At 41.5% G+C, this 19,067-nt stretch overlaps 1 protein-coding gene across 1 annotated transcript in view; it reads right to left on the bottom strand.

The window, feature by feature from the left end:
- LOC147698870 (uncharacterized) overlaps positions 1–19,067 on the bottom strand; it is a 352,061-nt gene that overhangs the window by 242,958 nt on the left and 90,036 nt on the right. Inside the window, exons 5-6 of the mRNA XM_086935488.1 lie at positions 11,231–11,374; positions 1,415–1,558 (exon numbers count right to left, since the gene is read on the bottom strand). Of these exons, the coding sequence (XP_086791614.1) occupies positions 1,415–1,558; positions 11,231–11,374 (288 nt within the window). The remainder of the gene's footprint in view (positions 1–1,414; positions 1,559–11,230; positions 11,375–19,067) is intronic.

The following is a 19,067-nucleotide window of genomic DNA, read 5'->3' as shown; positions in this document are numbered from 1 at the left end:
AGGCGTTTCAGAACTGATTTGTAGCAGGTCAGAGCACCACAGTTTCCTGACCCATGCCAGGGATATCAGAATGAAACAAGTAATGTGGAACCAGAACGTCTGAAGAACTCCCTGAACTAATGATGATGTTAGCAGAAAACATAATGTAGTTTGTCCATCAACAGAGGATGTAGTGAGCAGAGTATGTAGTACATTCCATTCTGTCTCCTAATGGATTGGTCAGTCATTGGCTTACCCAAATGAGAACCCAATAGCCCACTACTTCATAGCTTAAGTCTCAACCATGTCCATTAGACAGGGGCCAGTAGTCCCCATCCATACATGCCTTCACAGAACCAGAAATAAGTCCAATAACCTAGCTAAAGAACCAGCCACATTCAGATTAGTCTACATGCCCTGCTCTGACAGAGCCATTACATCCTGCATCAACTCCTTGAATCTTTAAAGACTATGATTTCCCCCTAATGTGTGAGTATATCTGGCTAACAAACATATCATGCTGGAAGTCTTCAAGGCAAGTCTAGCCGCAGAAATTATTCAGTCATTTTAAACATTGGAACTGTAAGAGTCAGTGCTTAGATTGCCTTTGTGAATGGCTACACTGTTGGGGTACACGTTTTTGATGAATAGGAAAAGCTGGAAAGAATGTCACCCACAACCATGACAGCTCTGAAAAAAGTATTTGAGTCCTTGGGTCAAAATGGGGCCTTGTTTGGGTCAGTCCCTGGACCATTTAAGACCCCCTCCATTTGGCCTGAGTCATTTAATATCTGTCAGATATAGGGGTGTCAAGGCACTACACAATATTCTACTGGTGGGAGACTCATTATTTTGCATTTTGCTTCTAGGTGTAGCAGAGAATTCGGTGGCGAATATTGCTAACATATCACCCTGGAAATCAGCTTGCTGAGCTGAGAGGCCAGGTGGAGAAAAACAAAACTCATTTACGGAATCAGTTTTGAAGACAACAATGAGTGTTCCTTTGATCTCATGAACTTTTTGTGAAAGGGAGAGTGATGTATGTGATCTCCATACAAAATGCATGCAATCTCTCAGGTAGCCCAGGTTAGACATTTATTTAGGGCATGATTCACAAGGTGTAGAACCTGAAAATCTTGAAGAATACATCCTGAACAACGTAGAATACCATGACAAACATAAAGGACAGGCGAACAAGGTCAGCTTTAAATCCTGTGTCAATGAGGGCACAAACAGACAGGAACTGATGTCACTGGCTCTTTAGCCTCATGTTATAATGGTGCTCATTTTCAATATGGGGCCCGTAGAATGCTACAGACAGTGTCATTTGGCATTGGTGAATCTCTTGGATACCGTCACAATATCTGCATTTGGTAACGTGTTGTAACAAAAGTCTTAGAAGCAGTGGTCATATGACCTGACATTAAGTTATTACCGTGAGCCTTGGAGTAGTAGCACCAGATCACATTGGGGATGCTTGAGTCGAAGCAGCAGCCTTTGGAGAGGCACTCCTTTTCTGAGATACCGCCATGGCCACAATCTGTCCGCTCTTTAGGTCCAAGGGCACATTGTTGTTTATCTATTTAGTGCAGAGAAAACATAGCATGTGTCAGCATCATTAGGAGCACATCAACAGCCACTAGTGGTACCTGATGTAAGTTAGTATCAATTTCGCTTTACACCAAAATACCTGATGTTATAAACATGGCGTTCTCATGTTGTCGCAAGAAGAAGGGTACAAAAGGCACAAATGCATGGGATAATGATTGCAAGTGGTGTGACACCAGGAAGTTGATTTAGTAGCATCTATGAAGCTGAAAATTGAACGTCTTCTTTCTATTTTTATAAACTTTATACACAGAACAGAAAAATATGCAACAAAACAGTTGTGTTAGAAATTGCTCATTAATGTGTAATTTCTTAAGGAAACTTTAGAGCTTATATATAGTATTTTCACTTAGGGACTGATTTACAAAGATATTTTCCATATTTCAGCCTTTCATAAACAGGCATAGAAAAGCAATCCTTAGATTGGCATGAGTCAGGGAAAAACTGTTGTAATAATCACCTTGGCATGGCACATCCCTGTTGTTTCAAGACCCAATTAAGGCCATATTCAATCCCTGAGGCACTTTTTTCCTACTGATTGTCTGACCCCTTCTCCCCAACTCTCCCTAGTGAAATCGTTGACACCGTTCTTTTGGAAAGAGTGGTTCTCTCTTCCCGTGCTTGTTTGAAAATCTCCATTTTTGCCCAAAGACCTCAAACCTGGATACCCTATAAGCTCCTTGCCTGAATGCTCTTGTTCTCTTCCTCTGTGAGCTGTCTCATATGCCGAAATTGTTGTTCCTGAGAGAGAAAAGGCAGAAAGAGAAGTTTTAACAGACCTTTTAAGGATTCCATACCAAGCTAACTGAAAATGAAACAAAGACTAAGAAAAGTGCAATAGCTGACATTTGTTCATTGCTTTGTGTTCAATTAACATTTAGAATTTTATATTTTACTGTTCAGTACTGAGTATTGAGAAAGAGACTCAGTGATTCAGAGCAAATTTCAAGCAAGGAGATTCTCTACTAGACCAGAGCGGTAAATTCCGTTCCGCTCGCGGAATTTGAGGTATTTGGGTAATTTTGCGTTCCGCGGAGAACGCGAAACTGCCCAAAATTCTGCATTCTGTGACTTCGCGAACTTTTTTGCATGTTCGCGTTCTCAAATGCGTGTTCGCAAGACATTTCCCCCGAGCACTTAAACAGCGATTGAGAACAGTAAAAAAGCATCACGAACAAGCAATTCCACGTGTTCGTGGAATTTCTGCGTGTTCGCCGAGATTTTCTACTGTTTCACGGAGATTAGCATAACGCGATTACGCAAATTCCGCCCACGCCTAATCTTTAATACAATAACCAAATACTTCAAATTTATCTAAGTCCTTTATTAATTGTGTCTCAAATGTTCTTGCCCTATAAACTGTGCTTACAAAGGTTTTATAAGGCATTATAGAGATAATAATAGATTATGTTCTGAGCATCAGGTTCTACTACTTATGTTCTGTGTAGCCATCATAGAATTTCTGGTCTGTATGATTCTCGTTAGACTGAACTTTTTTAGTGGTTTTGACCTTCCAGTCGTAATCCTTTATTTTTTTGGTATGGTCCTGACGGTTGTGTATTTAAATGTGCTCATTAATTTGTGAGCTGGCTATCAATACATTTGTCACCTTGCTTCTTACCCCTCACTATGACCAACAAGGTCCATTGGAGGACCAATACCACTGAGGGTAATTCAGGATCAGATTAGTGTGACAAAACCTAATTATTGTTACACAAAAATGTGTTTGGGTCTAGAATAAAAACATCTGCTGCACCACTAGATTTTTCTTGGACTGATAGAACAGTGCCATCTGCAATTACGACAAATGACACCTTGACATGGTTGACCTATGTTTATCCCTAAAAAGTAGGGCCCAAAGCATTTCTATATTTTTAATCCAAAGGGTTCAAGAGGGTGTTTTTGAAAAATCTCACAAGATATGATAGAACAGCCTATTTGTTTTTCTTGATGGCTCAAAATGGACCAGGGCCTAATTATGAACGTGGAGCCTACAGTTAGACTCAACTGGGCTTTAATGCTCTCAGGCAGCATCCAGAAATGGCAGCATTTTGATGATGCTTAGTTTGTGCACAAACGTTGTTAGTGCGTCCCTGCAGTTGGGCACACCTTTGGGTTCGTCACAAAAGGACAGACTCCGTTGTACTTTGATTATTTATTGTTATTATAAGTTCAACAAATTCATTTGTATTGCGTTTTTATTGGGCAAATATTTCATTTCATATCCTTATTTAGTTGATAACAGTGCACATTTGTAGTGAAAAACTAAAACGTTCCGATGCATTTCGGGCATTGGCCCTTTCTCAAGGAGCTCTGTTGGTGAAAATAACATCATTGGTATACGCTCTAATGTATAATATTCATCACACAAGATCAAAAAAGCGAAAATAACGAGGGAGCAGCATAAGCCACCCCATGAGGGGACACAGCATCAAAGTGAACGTCAACGCTACTTGTGACTCCATGAACCTCATTTACCTATTAAAGTGCCCATGTAGGCAGATCTACATAGGGAAAACTGAGAGAAAAATAAAGATAAGGCTCAAAGAGCACAAATCTAACATACAGACAAAAAACGAACGATCCAGCATAGCCTTGCACTTCCATGAACAAAGACACAACATCGCTCAGTTAAAATTCAAGGTATTGGAGTTGGTTGTGAAGAGTGAAGGTAGAGACAACAACAAATCTCTACTACAACGAGAGACAGCCTGGATTTATCGGTTACAATCTTTGAAACCATTCGGTCTTAATGACCGTATTGAACTTAGTTGTTATCTGTACAAATCTATATGATACTGAAACGCATTACAAATTGTGTGGTTTGTTTGCATCAATTTTTGTTGTTCCAGTTTTGGTTTGCATCAGTATGTGTTCCCCATGCTTTTTGCACTCAGTGACACAACATTTTTACACACGTTTTTGTTTTCACCCCCTTTTATCTTTCCCTTGTAGACAGTGCATCCCCTGCACGTCTCCTATCATCCATGACTTAACCTATGGTAAGATGGCCGCCATCTTTTACTAATTTCACTAGTCCGCTTTCTATTTCCCGACACAACAAACCTTTCCGGGCGCCTGTCAGGTTTAAATCCCCGACTGAACGCCGTAACACACCCACGTTCAGCTCACTTCAGTGTCTCAATTTGAGTCAGTCACGAGCGGAGATCCTTGAAACTTGTCGAGCTTCAAAGCCCAAGTAAGTTAAGGCGTGAGACCAAATCGAGTCACTTTGTTGACCTACCAAGGCTCAACGCAATATTTTGTAACCTCCGCCGTTTTTCCTCAACAGCGCAAACCTTTGAATGCCCCAACAGTGCTGCGATTAGGAAACACCCGGTATTTTTTTTGCTCTATGTTTTCATGAATTTTCAGTTTCTTAGTTATCTGACACGTTGCAATGCCACTATGCCCTTTCATTGACCATCACCACACACGTTAAGCATGAACTCATTTAAAACACATCGACATAGTTTATACGTTTTGCACGTTATTTTCGATTCTTTGATCTTGTGTGATGAATATCATACATTAGAGCGTATACCAATGATGTTATTTTCACCAACAGAGCTCCTTGAGAAAGGGCCGATGCCCGAAATGCATCGGAGCGTTTTCGTTTTTCACTACAAATGTGCACTGTTATCAACTAAATAAGGATATGAAATGAAATATTCGCCCAATAAAAACGCAATACAAATGAATTTGTTGAACTTATAAGAACAATAAATAATCAAAGTACAACGGAGTCTGTCCTTTTGTGATGAACCCAAAGGTGTGCCCAACCGCAGGGACGCACTATCAACGTTTGTGCGCAAACCAAGCATGATTCATTGAGCGTACTTGGACGGTTATGCTACCTGTCGGAGCACCCAATCTTTCACCAACTTCAAAAAACTCAGTAGAACTTTTCAGTAAACTCATCGCTGTGCACCAAGCCATCTCTTTGTTCTTAAACATTTTGATGATGCCATCAAACTTTCTCTAGCAGTCTCATAAGACTAGAAACAGCCAATCTTTTGAACACAACATTTTTCATGATACAGTCTTACTTCAATAGCATTCTCTAGAAGAAACCCACCATGACAAGGATAATGATTGATTCATCTACCATCCAATCCTGAATCTATTCAACAATAGTTTTTTTATTAAAACAAGAACCAGGAATTGAGATGTAAAATGAATTTATTTGGAAGGGTAGCACCTTTCATAAAAATCTGTGTAATCTCTGACCATCTAGAAAGTAGCAGGAAGTTTTGCATGTCTTAGAATAAAAAGGCACCTCAGTGGTGCATGAGCATTCCCCTGTAAAGATCAACCAAATGGAGCCAAATGAAACCAAATTCAAGATAGCCCACAAATAATACCACCAACTCCAGAAAAAGATGAAAAGTAGTGTTTTGTCCGGTTGCATTGAAGCAGGCGCCATCCACCAGCAAAGGACGCTTCAACATCGTTGCACAGTTCTCCAGCCCCTCAGCCACCAAAAATGTCATCACTTCTTCACAGGAACTCTGTGACCCTGGCAGACTACTTCCACCAAAAGATCTCCACTATCTACAGAAACCTCAAACACCAAGCCACCGACATCCTCAACCATCTTGCTGCCATGAATGAGCAACACTATGACCACCTGCTCACCACCTGTGACCAGCTCACTAAGCAAGACACCACAGACGTTTTGAGCTCCGACCACTCAGGAGGAACCATGGACCCCTGCCCACACCACATCTTCCAAACTCAGAAGTAAGATGATCAGCAGCAAGCTCACCGCCATATTTAACACATTCATCACCACAGTTGCGGTCCTCAAAGAAATGAAACACACAGAAGTCACCCCTACTCAAGAAACTATCTGCCGACCCCAACAAACTCAAGAACTACTGCCCCATCTCTCTGCAGCCTTTTCCCATGAAAATCTAGGAGGAGGATATCAACCACGAACTCACAGAGCATCTAAAGAACAACAATCTTCTGGACACTTCCCAATCTGGATTCCGCACCAACCACAGCACCAACACTGCCCTGATTAAAATCATAGGCAACATTAGATTCCTACCTGACCAAGGGAAAATGGCAGCCCTGATCCTCCTTGACCTCACCAAAGCATTCAGCACAGTATCACACCACACCCTGATCCAAAGGCCTCACAATACTAGAATCCAAGGAGACGTCCTGAAGTGGATCACCTCCTTCCTGACAGAAAGAAACCAGAGAATCCGCCTTCCTCCCTTCAACTTTGAATCAAAAAACACCATCTGCAGCATCCCTCAATGTTTGGCCCCCAGCTTTACACTGTCAAACACCTACATGACTTCCCTGGCTAAAGTTGTCACATCGCATGGACTAAACATCTTATCCTATGATGATGCTATCCAGCTCATCCTCTCGCTATCAGAAGACCCTCTGACACATTAACCAACTTCTGCAGGTGCATGAAGAGCATCGCCGACTGGACAAGAAACAACTGGCTAAAATTCAAAACAGATGAGACAGAAAAGCTGATCTTCGGGCGCAACACCTCCCCATGGAGCAACGCCTGTTGGCACCCCCAAAACTAGGACCCTCACCCACACCGACCAGCCACCCCTTCAACCTCTGCATCATACTAGACAGCAATCTCTCATTGAAAAACAGATCAACCCTGCATCGTCCATCTGCTTACTCACTCTCCACATGCTACTCACGATCTTCAAGTGGTTCCCCATCGACACCAGATGGACCATCACTCAATTCCTTGTCAGCAGCCAATTGGACTACTGCAATGCACTCTACATAGGAATCACCTCACACCTCCTCAAGAGACTGCAAAATATCCAGAACACAGCAGCCAGGCTCATCCTTGACCTCTCTAAAAGAACCCACATCACCCCCAACCTCAATGAGATCCACAGCCTTCCCATTCAGAAGTGATGACAGTTCAAGATGCTGATCTACACCTTCAAAAGCCCTTGACCACTAAGGACCAGTTGACATCAACCACTGACTGAACTTCCCCCTTCCATCCAGACACCTGTACTCCCTATCCCTATGCCTCGTCCACGCACCCTCGTTCGCCGCAGCAACAGTGTAAAACGATCTTTCTCCTACCTCACAGCAAAGTCCTGGAATGACCTTCTACTTCACCTACGGATCTCATCCTCCCTGCTGAAATTCAGAAAAATACTCAAGACCTTTCTGTTCAACTGAGCCCCTCCTGCAGCAGCACTTGGATTCCCTCACAGGTGATTAGCAACACTATATCAATGCAGATTGATTGATTGAACTAATAACTTGTCTGAGTCTAGAGTCTTGCCTACTTTTATGGTTTATAGGCAGTATAAATTATCTTAGGGGGAACCTTTTTGAAGGCAAAACTAATGCTACTTCCCATATATTTTAAGTGCAAGTATACAGACGATCAGTTGCCTCCCAGGCATCTAATGTGTAGATGCTGTAGTAGTCAAATCCGGCAATCACATTCATATTGCAAATTAGGATGAACATTACTTTTCCCATGGGCAAAAATCTGCTTTGACATTTGTGAATCTTGGTACCCTTTTCCTGACCAAAGAGCTTCCCATTTATTCCATTGATGGTCCCTTTTCCTTTCCAGGATGGGAGATAAATATTGCTCCCCAAACCTGAACTCGGCACTTCAGCGCTCCACATTATTGTCTTTTAACGTGTCTACTGTATTGATACGTCTTTTATCATTCCATCAATTTTGTGGGCGAACCTGGTTTCAAAATAATTGTCAAAGTGGTTAACTTTTCCCAAATAAACTCTGGCATAGGCTTCCATTGCAGCCCCAGAACACTTTACTCTCTACATTCTATCAAAAGATGAGACTGTTCTGTGTTCCTCAGTAAATATGGATGCACAATGAGAATGGTTATGGGGCTATATGATTCACCAAACTCTAGCATTCCACGATCAACATAGAAAGTGAACTTATCTTCTGGAACATTATTTCTCATAGATGATTCAGATCCAGGACATTGTTTACATGAACCTAATTTCTGCAACCAGACTGGACCAGACACATATTTTTAACGGCTGTGCTGGCTCCAGTTGTAGCCAAAAGACATTGAATACAGCATCACAAACAAAGTGAGTTCATTGCCATTATAATAGAATGCACGGACACCAATGACAACAGCTCCTTCCAATTTTCATGTTCCTATCGAAGCTGAGATGACAACGATCAAATAATACAAAGTTGGTGCTGTTTCAGAGTCTACTAACATAGCACGCTCTGAAACATTTCAGAGGCATTTTGCTAGCATGCTTATATTGTGATTAACCATAAGGGAAGACCAAGTGTAGTTGGATTGCTTTTTAATGCCCCTTCCCAATGTATTGTCTTCATAGCTAATAAAAAAGTCATAAAAGTTTGTTGAGGAAAGAAGCTTGATTAGGATAAATAATGCAAATAGACTTGGCAACTAAGTATAATTTAATGGCATTGATATTTAGACCCTCTATTGCTAAAGAACCTTGGGGCATATTATCAAGGGGGTTTATCTCCGCTTTTTTGGCTTTAAAAGCCAAGAAAGCGGAGATAAAATTATCTCCCTATTACCTAGCTGTCGCTAACACCAGTTAGCGACAGCTAGTAGGAGATAGCGACCATCTTGGGCCCCACTTTGCATGTCAGTGATATTTATCACTAATGACATGCAAAGTGGGCGTGCCAAGATGTTAGAGACTGAAAACAGTCGCTAACCTCGCTATCTCCTATTTCCAACTTTTGGAGATATTCGCACTAAGCGCAAATATCTCCAAGAGCTAACACCTGCCCTGAGCAGTTCTTAGCAATGTTATCCAATGGGAGGTGGATAACATGGCTAAGAGCATTAGCTCGGTAATGCATGAATATCGCTGACTTTTCAGCGATATTCATGCATTGCGGCGATTTTTATCGCATTTGCGATAAACCTTGGTAATACCAAGGTTTATTTGTGGTTAAAATCGCCGCCGTTCAGCAGTAAATTTTTGTCTCTAACCAACCACACTGGCACAATCTGATCTAAGGACTGAGAATACTACATAGATTGAAAAATAACTATCTGCTACAGTCATCCACTCTCATAGAAGGGTATCTAGCTGCCAACAAAATAACCATTACCTATAAAGGAAGTTCACATGATGAGAGAGCTGCAATTTCCAGGAAATAAGCCTTGGAACTGAAGGTCTGAGTGGAGCAATTCGTCTCTGGGACAATAGAATCTCTATTGCTGGAAGGAGGTGAGGCGTTTCAGAACTGATTTGTAGCAGGTCAGAGCACCACAGTTTCCTGACCCATGCCAGGGATATCAGAATGAAACAAGTAATGTGGAACCAGAACTTCTGAAGAACTCCCTGAACTAATGATGATGTTAGCAGAAAACATAATGTAGTTTGTCCATCAACAGAGGATGTAGTGAGCAGAGTATGTAGTACATTCCATTCTGTCTCCTAATGGATTGGTCAGTCATTGGCTTACCCAAATGAGAACCCAATAGCCCACTACTTCATAGCTTAAGTCTCAACCATGTCCATTAGACAGGGGCCAGGTAGTCCCCATCCATACATGCCTTCACAGAACCAGAAATAAGTCCAATAACCTAGCTAAAGAACCAGCCACATTCAGATTAGTCTACATGCCCTGCTCTGACAGAGCCATTACATCCTGCATCAACTCCTTGAATCTTTAAAGACTATGATTTCCCCCTAATGTGTGAGTATATCTGGCTAACAAACATATCATGCTGGAAGTCTTCAAGGCAAGTCTAGCCGCAGAAATTATTCAGTCATTTTAAACATTGGAACTGTAAGAGTCAGTGCTTAGATTGCCTTTGTGAATGGCTACACTGTTGGGGTACACGTTTTTGATGAATAGGAAAAGCTGGAAAGAATGTCACCCACAACCATGACAGCTCTGAAAAAAGTATTTGAGTCCTTGGATCAAAATGGGGCCTTGTTTGGGTCAGTCCCTGGACCATTTAAGACCCCCTCCATTTGGCCTGAGTCATTTAATGTCTGTCAGATATAGGGGTGTCAAGGCACTACACAATATTCTACTGGTGGGAGACTCATTATTTTGCATTTTGCTTCTAGGTGTAGCAGAGATACGGTGGCGAATATTGCTAACATATCACCCTGGAAATCAGCTTGCTGAGCTGAGAGGCCAGGTGGAGAAAAACAAAACTCATTTACGGAATCAGTTTTGAAGACAACAATGAGTGTTCCTTTGATCTCATGAACTTTTTGTGAAAGGGAGAGTGATGTATGTGATCTCCATAAAAAATGCATGCAATCTCTCAGGTAGCCCAGGTTAGACATTTATTTAGGGCATGATTCACAAGGTGTAGAACCTGAAAATCTTGAAGAATACATCCTGAACAACGTAGAATACCATGACAAACATAAAGGACAGGCGAACACCGTCAGCTTTAAATCCTGTGTCAATGAGGGCGCAAACAGACAGGAACTGATGTCACTGGCTCTTTAGCCTCATGTTATAATGGTGCTCATTTTCAATATGGGGCCCGTAGAATGCTACAGACAGTGTCATTTGGCATTGGTGAATCTCTTGGATACCGTCACAATATCTGCATTTGGTAACGTGTTGTAACAAAAGTCTAAGAAGCAGTGGTCATATGACCTGACATGAAGTTATTACCGTGAGCCTTGGAGTAGTAGCACCAGATCACATTGGGGATGCTTGAGTCGAAGCAGCAGCCTTTGGAGAGGCACTCCTTTTCTGAGATACCGCCATGGCCACAATCTGTCCGCTCTTTAGGTCCAAGGGCACATTGTTGTTTATCTATTTAGTGCAGAGAAAACATAGCATGTGTCAGCATCATTAGGAGCACATCAACAGCCACTAGTGATACCTGATGTAAGTTAGTATCAATTTCGCTTTACACCAAAATACCTGATGTTATAAACATGGCGTTCTCATGTTGTCGCAAGAAGAAGGGTACAAAAAGCACAAATGCATAGGATAATGATTGCAAGTGGAGTGACACCAGGAAGTTGATTTAGTAGCATCCATGAAGCTGAAAATTGAACGTCTTTCTTCTATTTTTATAAACTTTATACACAGGACAGAAAAATATGCAACAAAACAGTTGTGTTAGAAATTGCTCATTGATGTGTAATTTCTTAAGGAAACTTTAGAGCTTATATATAGTATTTTCACTTAGGGACTGATTTACAAAGATATTTTCCATATTTCAGCCTTTCATAAACAGGCATAGAAAAGCAATCCTTAGATTGGCATGAGTCAGGGAAAAACTGTTGTAATAATCACCTTGGCATGGCACATCCCTGTTGTTTCAAGACCCAATTAAGGCCATATTCAATCCCTGAGGCACTTTTTTCCTACTGATTGTCTGACCCCTTCTCCCCAACTCTCCCTAGTGAAATCGTTGACACCGTTCTTTTGGAAAGAGTGGTTCTCTCTTCCCGTGCTTGTTTGAAAATCTCAATTTTTGCCCAAAGACCTCAAACCTGGATACCCTATAAGCTCCTTGCCTGAATGCTCTTGTTCTCTTCCTCTGTGAGCTGTCTCATGTGCTGAAATTGTTGTTCCTGAGAGAGAAAAGGCAGAAAGAGAAGTTTTAACAGACCTTTTAAGGATTCCATACCAAGCTAACTGAAAATGAAACAAAGACTAAGAAAAGTGCAATAGCTGACATTTGTTCATTGCTTTGTGTTCAATTAACATTTAGAATTTTATATTTTACTGTTCAGTACTGAGTATTGAGAAAGAGACTCAGTGATTCAGAGCAAATTTCAAGCAAGGAGATTCTCTACTAGACCAGAGCGGTAAATTCCGTTCCGCTCGCGGAATTTGAGGTATTTGGGTAATTTTGCGTTCTGCGGAGAACGCGAAACTGCCCAAAATTCTGCATTCTGTGACTTCGCGAACTTTTTTGCATGTTCACGTTCTCAAATGCGTGTTCGCAAGACATTTAACCCGAGCACTTAAACAGCGATTGAGAACAGTAAAAAAGCATCACGAACAAGCAATTCCACGTGTTCGTGGAATTTCTGCGTGTTCGCCGAGATTTTCTACTGTTTCACGGAGATTAGCATAACGCGATTACGCAAATTCCGCCCACGCCTAATCTTTAATACAATAACCAAATACTTCAAATTTATCTAAGTCCTTTATTAATTGTGTCTCAAATGTTCTTGCCCTATAAACTGTGCTTACAAAGGATTTATAAGGCATTATAGAGATAATAATAGATTATGTTCTGAGCATCAGGTTCTACTACTTATGTTCTGTGTAGCCATCATAGAATTTCTGGTCTGTATGATTCTCGTTAGACTGAACTTTTTTAGTGGTTTTGACCTTCCAGTCGTAATCCTTTATTTTTTTGGTATGGTCCTGACGGTTGTGTATTTAAATGTGCTCATTAATTTGTGAGCTGGCTATCAATACATTTGTCACCTTGCTTCTTACCCCTCACTATGACCAACAAGGTCCATTGGAGGACCAATACCACTGAGGGTAATTCAGGATCAGATTAGTGTGACAAAACCTAATTATTGTTACACAAAAATGTGTTTGGGTGTAGAATAAAAACATCTGCTGCACCACTAGATTTTTCTTGGACTGATAGAACAGTGCCATCTGCAATTACGACAAATGACACCTTGACATGGTTGACCTATGTTTATCCCTAAAAAGTAGGGCCCAAAGCATTTCTATATTTTTGATCCAAAGGGTTCAAGAGGGTGTTTTTGAAAAATCTCACGAGATATGATAGAACAGCCTATTTGTTTTTCTTGATGGTTCAAAATGGACCAGGGCCTAATTATGAACGTGGAGCCTACAGTTAGACTCAACTGGGCTTTAATGCTCTCAGGCAGCATCCAGAAATGGCAGCATTTTGATGATGCTTGGTTTGTGCACAAACGTTGTTAGTGCGTCCCTGCAGTTGGGCACACCTTTGGGTTCGTCACAAAAGGACAGACTCCGTTGTACTTTGATTATTTATTGTTATTATAAGTTCAACAAATTCATTTGTATTGCGTTTTTATTGGGCGAATATTTTATTTCATATCCTTATTTAGTTGATAACAGTGCACATTTGTAGTCAAAAACTAAAACGCTCCGATTCATTTCGGGCATTGGCCCTTTCTCAAGGAGCTCTGTTGGTGAAAATAACATCATTGGTATACGCTCTAATGTATAATATTCATCACACAAGATCAAAAAAGCGAAAATAACGAGGGAGCAGCATAAGCCACCCCATGAGGGGACACAGCATCAAAGTGAACGTCAACGCTACTTGTGACTCCATGAACCTCATTTACCTATTAAAGTGCCCATGTGGGAAGATCTACATAGGGAAAACTGAGAGAAAAATAAAGATAAGACTCAAAGAGCACAAATCTAACATACAGACAAAAAACGAACGATCCAGCATAGCCTTGCACTTCCATGAACAAAGACACAACATCGCTCAGTTAAAATTCATGGTATAGGAGTTGGTTGTGAAGAGTGAAGGTAGAGACAACAACAAATCTCTACTACAACGAGAGACAGCCTGGATTTATCGGTTACAATCTTTGAAACCATTCGGTCTTAATGACCGTATTGAACTTAGTTGTTATCTGTAAAAATCTATATGATACTGAAACGCATTACAAATTGTGTGGTTTGTTTGCATCCATTTTTTTTGTTCCAGTTTTGGTTTGCATCAGTATGTGTTCCCCATGCTTTTTGCACTCAGTGACACAACATTTTTACACACGTTTTTGTTTTCACACCCTTTCATCTTTCCCTTGTAGACAGTGCATCCCCTGCACGTCTCCTATCATCCATGACTTAACCTATGGTAAGATGGCCGCCATCTTTTACTAATTTCACTAGTCCGCTTTCTATTTCCCGACACAACGAACCTTTCCGGGTGCCTGTCAGGTTTAAATCCCCGACTGAACGCCGTAACACACCCACGTTCAGCTCACTTCAGCGTCTCAATTTGAGTCAGTCACGAGCGGAGATCCTTGAAACTTGTCGAGCTTCAAAGCCCAAGTAAGTTAAGGCGTGAGACCAAATCGAGTCACTTTGTTGACCTACCAAGGCTCAACGCAATATTTTTTAACCTCCGCCGTTTTTCCTCAACAGCGCAAACCTTTGAATGCCCCAACAGTGCTGCGATTAGGAAACACCCGGTATTTTTTTTGCTCTATGTTTTCATGAATTTTCAGTTTCTTAGTTATCTGACACGTTGCAATGCCACTATGCCCTTTCATTGACCATCACCACACACGTTAAGCATGAACTCATTTAAAACACATCGACATCGTTTATACGTTTTGCACGTTATTTTCGATTCTTTGATCTTGTGTGATGAATATTATACATTAGAGCGTATACCAATGATGTTATTTTCACCAACAGAGCTCCTTGAGAAAGGGCCAATGCCCGAAATGCATCGGAGCGTTTTCGTTTTTCACTACAAATGTGCACTGTTATCAACTAAATAAGGATATGAAATGAAATATTCGCCCAATAAAAACGCAATACAAATGAATTTGTTGAACTTATAATAACAATAAATAATCAAAGTACAACGGAGTCTGTCCTTTTGTGACGAACCCAAAGGTGTGCCCAACCGCAGGGACGCACTATCAACGTTTGTGCGCAAACCAAGCATCATTCATTGAGCGTACTTGGACGGTTATGCTACCTGGTGGAGCACCCAATCTTTCACCAACTTCAAAAAACTCAGTAGAACTTTTCAGTAAACTCATCGCTGTGCACCAAGCCATCTCTTTGTTCTTAAACATTTTGATGATGCCATCAAACTTTCTCTAGCAGTCTCATAAGACTAGAAACAGCCAATCTTTTGAACACAACATTTTTCATGATACAGTCTTACTTCAATAGCATTCTCTAGAAGAAACCCACCTTGACAAGGATAATGATTGATTCATCTACCATCCAATCCTGAATCTATTCAACAATAGTTTTTTTTATTAAAACAAGAACCAGGAATTGAGATGTAAAATGAATTTATTTGGAAGGGTAGCACCTTTCATAAAAATCTGTGTAATCTCTGACCATCTAGAAAGTAGCAGGAACTTTTGCATGTCTTAGAATAAAAAGGCACCTCAGTGGTGCATGAGCATTCCCCTGTAAAGATCAACCAAATGGAGCCAAATGAAACCAAATTCAAGATAGCCCACAAATAATACCACCAACTCCAGAAAAAGATGAAAAGTAGTGTTTTGTCCGGTTGCATTGAAGCAGGCGCCATCCACCAGCAAAGGACGCTTCAACATCGTTGCACAGTTCTCCAGCCCCTCAACCACCAAAAATGTCATCACTTCTTCACAGGAACTCTGTGACACTGGCAGACTACTTCCACCAAAAGATCTCCACCATCTACAGAAACCTCAAACACCAAGCCACCGACATCCTCAACCATCTTGCTGCCATGAATGAGGAACACTATGACCACCTGCTCACCACCTGTGACCAGCTCACTGAGCAAGACACCAAAGACGTTTTGAGCTCCGTCCACTCAGGAGGAACCATGGACCCCAGCCCACACCACATCTTCCAAACTCAGAAGTAAGATGATCAGCAGCAAGCTCACCGCCATATTTAACACATTCATCACCACAGTTGCGGTCCCCAAAGAAATGAAACACACAGAAGTCACCCCTACTCAAGAAACTATCTGCCGACCCCAACAAACTCAAGAACTACTGCCCCATCTCTCTGCTGCCTTTTCCCATGAAAATCTAGGAGGAGGATATCAACCACGAACTCACAGAGCATCTAAAGAACAACAATCTTCTGGACATTTCCCAATCTGGATTCCGCACCAACCACAGCACCAACACTGCCCTGATTAAAATCATAGGCAACATCAGATTCCTCCCTGACCAAGGGAAAATGGCAACCCTGATCCTCCTTGACCTCACCAAAGCATTCAGCACAGTATCACACCACACCCTGATCCAAAGGCCTCACAATACTAGAATCCAAGGAGACGTCCTGAAGTGGATCACCTCCTTCCTCACAGAAAGAAACCAGAGAATCCGCCTTCCTCCCTTAAACTTTGAATCAAAAAACACCATCTGCAGCATCCCTCAAAGTTTGGCCCCCAGCTTTACACTGTCAGACACCTACATGACTTCCCTGGCTAAAGTTGTCACATCGCATGGACTAAACATCTTATCCTATGATGATGCTATCCAGCTCATCCTCTCGCTATCAGAAGACCCTCTGACACATTAACCAACTTCTGCAGGTGCATGAAGAGCATCGCCGACTGGACAAGAAACAACTGGCTAAAATTCAAAACAGATGAGACAGAAAAGCTGATCTTCGGGCGCAACACCTCCCCATGGAGCAACGCCTGTTGGCACCCCCAAAACTAGGACCCTCACCCACACCGACCAGCCACCCCTTCAACCTCTGCATCATACTAGACAGCAATCTCTCATTGAAAAACAGATCAACCCTGCATCGTCCATCTGCTTACTCACTCTCCACATGCTACTCACGATCTTCAAGAGGTTCCCCATCGACACCAGATGGACCATCACTCAAGCCCTTGTCAGCAGCCAATTGGACTACTGCAATGCACTCTACATAGGAGTCACCTCACACCTCCTCAAGAGACTGCAAAATATCCAGAACACAGCAGCCAGGCTCATCCTTGACCTCTCTAAAATAACCCACATCACCCTCAACCTCAATGAGCTCCACAGCCTTCCCATTCAGAAGTGATAACAGTTCAAGATGCTGATCTACACCTTCAAAAGCCCTTGACCACTAAAGACCAGTTGGCATCAACCACTGACTGAACTTCCCCCTTCCATCCAGACACCTGTAATCCCCATCCCTATGCCTCGTCCACGCACCCTCGTTCGCCGCAGCAACAGTGTAAAACGATCTTTCTCCTACCTCACAGCAAAGTCCTGGAATGACCTTCTACTTCACCTACGGATCTCATCCTCCCTGCTGAAATTCGGAAAAATACTCAAGACCTTTCTGTTCAACTGAGCCCCTCCTGCAGCAGCACTTGGATTCCCTCACAGGTGATTAGCAACACTATATCAATGCAGATTGATTGATTGAACTAATAACTTGTCTGAGTCTAGAGTCTTGCCTACTTTTATGGTTTATAGGCAGTATAAATTATCTTAGGGGGAACCTTTTTGAAGGCAAAACTAATGCTACTTCCCATATATTTTAAGTGCAAGTATACAGACGATCAGTTGCCTCCCAGGCATCTAATGTGTAGATGCTGTAGTAGTCAAATCCGGCAATCACATTCATATTGCAAATTAGGATGAAAATTACTTTTCCCATGGGCAAAAATCTGCTTTGACATTTGTGAATCTTGGTACCCTTTTCCTGACCAAAGAGCTTCCCATTTATTCCATTGATGGTCCCTTTTCCTTTCCAGGATGGGAGATACATATTGCTCCCCAAACCTGAACTCGGCACTTCAGCGATCCACATTATTGTCTTTTAACGTGTCTACTGTATTGATACGTCTTTTATCATTCCATCAATTTTGTGGGCGAACCTGGTTTCAAAATAATTGTCAAAGTGGTTAACTTTTCCCAAATAAACTCTGGCATAGGCTTCCATTGCAGCCCCAGAACACTTTACTCTCTACATTCTATCAAAAGATGAGACTGTTCTGTGTTCCTCAGTAAATATGGATGCACAATGAGAATGGTTATGGGGCTATATGATTCACCAAACTTTAGCATTCCACGATCAACATAGAAAGTGAACTTATCTTCTGGAATATTATTTCTCATAGATGATTCAGATCCAGGACATTGTTTACATGAACCTAATTTCTGCAATCAGACTGGACCAGACACATATTTTTAACGGCTGTGCTGGCTCCAGTTGTAGCCAAAAGACATTGAATACAGCATCACAAATAAAGTGAGTTCATTGCCATTATAATAGAATGCACGGACACCAGTGACAACAGCTCCTTCCAATTTTCATGTTCCTATCGAAGCTGAGATGACAACGATCAAATAATACAAAGTTGGTGCTGTTTCAGAGTCTACTAACATAGCACGCTCTGAAACATTTCAGAGGCATTTTGCTAGCATGCTTATATTGTGATTAACCATAAGGGAAGACCAAGTGTAGTTGGATTGCTTTTTAATGCCCCTTCCCAATGTATTGTCTTCATAGCTAATAAAAAAGTCATAAAAGTTTGTTAAGGGAAGAAGCTTGATTAGGATAAATAATGCAAATAGACTTGGCAACTAAGTATGATTTAATGGCATTGATATTTAGACCCTCTATTGCTAAAGAACCTTGGGGCATATTATCAAGGGGGTTTATCTCCGCTTTTTTGGCTTTAAAAGCCAAGAAAGCGGAGATAAAATTATCTCCCTATTACCTAGCTGTCGCTAACACCAGTTAGCGACAGGTAGTAGGAGATAGCGACCATCTTGGGCCCCAGTTTGCATGTCAGTGATATTTATCACTAATGACATGCAAA

The sequence above is a fragment of the Lissotriton vulgaris genome, chromosome 8 (genome assembly GCF_964263255.1).
Source record: "Lissotriton vulgaris chromosome 8, aLisVul1.2, whole genome shotgun sequence".
NCBI lineage: Eukaryota > Metazoa > Chordata > Amphibia > Caudata > Salamandridae > Lissotriton > Lissotriton vulgaris.
The sequence above is the reverse complement of the archived record's forward strand: the minus strand, read 5'-3'. Positions and strand labels throughout refer to the sequence as shown.